We start from the raw sequence: 2,343 nt of genomic DNA, 5'->3' as shown, positions 1-2,343 counted from the left end.
ATAGCAAGTTCGATACTAAATTAAGCTGCTTATTGTGTGACTTAGACGAATTATCCCTCTCACTAATGTCAAAATATCAATGTCACTAGAAAAAATACAAATTTTGAAAAGCCAACTTACATACTAATCCACAAGGATGACACTATACTTTTTCCAAGATGCTCGTACTTCTCCAGCCCTTCGATCTACCACCGTTAAAACAGCATGTCCCACCGTCTCCTCTTATAACTCCATAATCCGCCGAAACCGTCATCCACGCGAATTGACCAAAAGCACCCCCTCACCAGAAAAATCCATACAGAAGAAGCCATCCCTCACCTCAAACAGCCACCAGAAAACACGAAAATTACAGAAAAGAGGACACAGTTCCAACTTGGTCGTTTCGTGTCAGATTTTTCCAGATCCCTTTGGCACGTTACAACCCCCGAAATTAATACCGTCCCAGTTCCGTAATTTAGTCCCAGCTTCGTGTCCGGCTTCCCTTGCCGCCCTTATTTTCCCGGAAAACTCGACCCCGTTTGGACTGCCAGAAAATGCAAACCACCAACTCGAAATACAACTCACCGCTCAGTAACCCCAAATCGTATAAATAATTTCTTCACTAAATTTCCCACAAAATGTATAAATTAAAATTTTAAAACCTCGAAATTGGCATGTACGGAATCCCAATTAAAAAACCACGCTAATCCCAATTGTAATGTTACATGATTTTCTTTTTTTACCATTTTTCATCCATATCACAAGCAGAAAATTAAGATAGGAAGAAACAGAAAAGGCGACACAGAATTTGGGACAAAAAAGTACAAGTATTTTCCGTTCTGCCATGACTGTAATTTCAGTTTAATTTGCACAGAGAGACCAGCACCTAGCGCGCACTCTTGCGTTTCATCAGTATTCCTTCCCTTTACAACAAACACCCAAAAAAACTTCCTAAAAAACGTTTCGCTTCGCTTCCTTTGGATCGAAAACCCCGACCGTATTTACATAAAAGGCCAAAACATTTCCCTAAGTTACAAAATCTACCAGGATCTCAGGTCGTCGGAGATCGAGTTCAGGAGATCGTGCAGGTCATGTGAGGGGGCCTGTCCGAGGCGGAGCGCCTCGAGCACGCGCTCGAAGACGATCACGTGGCAGGGGATCCGGAGGACGCCCTTCTGCTCGTAGCCGTACTCCTGGGCCGACTTGTTGAGGAGCTCGACGAAGACCGGGTGGTTCAGGAGCTCGGCGCTGACCACGAACCTCTCCATCTCGTCGCCGACGTAGACCGGGACGTGGCCCTCGGGGACCACCGGCTCGCCAGCGGAGGATCTCCGGCGCCGGAGCTTCACACGGAACGATTCGTTTCTGCGCGGGCGGGAGGCTGCGTCCGCCGGGGAGCGCAGGAGGCAGTACTGCGAGGAGTCGGCGACGCGGGACAGACGGCGGATGAGCTGCTTCATGGTGTTTGCTGATGTACGGACGGCGTTAGGAGACGAAGAGAGAGAAAGTTGAAGAGTTTTTTTCTAGAGAGAATTGGAGTAGTGGGTGTGTGAGGTGTGTGGAGGGGAAGGGAATATATAAAGGGCAAGAGATGGAATAAAGAAAGAGAGAGAGAGAGAGAGAGAGAGAGAGAGAGAGAGAGAGAGAGTCTCATAGAGTCATAGTGAAATGTTGGGACATGGAAAGGTGGTGATGAGAGAAGGTTGGGAGGTACAATTAGGCGTACTTGGAAGGTACAATAAGCAAGACGGACTTTTCTTTTTATTTTTCCTTTTTACCTACCATTTTTTAATTATTCTTAAAACAAATAATTTAATATTCACGGATCATTTTTTATTTATTGGATATTTAAATTACTGTATTTTCTTTTCTTCTTTTGTTTTAGATTTTCGGTGTATATTGCGTGTTAATTGGGCACCATCATTAGCATTTAGCATAGCAGGTAACACTGCATGTTTGCCATTCATCTTTTAATCTAATTTGTTTTTATTACAAAAACAAAATAAAATAAAAGGAATGCTTCTGATGTGACTCCGCTCCCTTATATTTGCCTTCGGGTAGTGGCCAACGAAAGTTGAGGTTTTATTATAAAATTAATTGAAATATCTCTTTTTTGTGTTCGGTAGGGAGTAACGAAAATATGAGAAATATTCCAATTACTTATAAACACATGTAAAATCCATTATTTTTTATGTGAGATTAATACTCTCGAGAGTGAATAAGGATAGAATAAAAGTGTAAAATTACATTGTAAATGAGAGTGAAAATCACCTTCATTTATCCTAACAAAATAAAAAAGTATTATGAATATCCGGCTTTCTCGCTTACCTTGGCACACTAAAATTGTGATCCAAAGTAATATAA

The 2,343-nt window shown here is 42.3% G+C and overlaps 1 protein-coding gene across 1 annotated transcript; it reads right to left on the bottom strand.

Moving 5' to 3' along the window:
- Nucleotides 1-786: 786 nt before the first annotated feature.
- LOC103435412 (auxin-responsive protein SAUR71-like) lies at nt 787-1,639 on the bottom strand. Its single transcript, XM_008373805.4, has one exon. The coding sequence runs from the start codon at nt 1,437-1,439 to the stop codon at nt 1,020-1,022; it is 420 nt and encodes a 139-aa protein (XP_008372027.1). The 5' UTR covers nt 1,440-1,639; the 3' UTR covers nt 787-1,019.
- Nucleotides 1,640-2,343: the final 704 nt, after the last annotated feature.

This window comes from Malus domestica, chromosome 05 (genome assembly GCF_042453785.1).
Source record: "Malus domestica chromosome 05, GDT2T_hap1".
NCBI lineage: Eukaryota > Viridiplantae > Streptophyta > Magnoliopsida > Rosales > Rosaceae > Malus > Malus domestica.
Note: the sequence above shows the minus strand (reverse complement) of the source record. Positions and strands in the feature narration are given on the sequence as shown.

Excerpts from the sequence above, each read along its gene's own strand:
- LOC103435412 (XM_008373805.4), bottom strand. The coding sequence starts at position 1,439 with ATGAAGCAGCTCATCCGCCGTCTGTCCCGCGTCGCCGACTCCTCGCAG.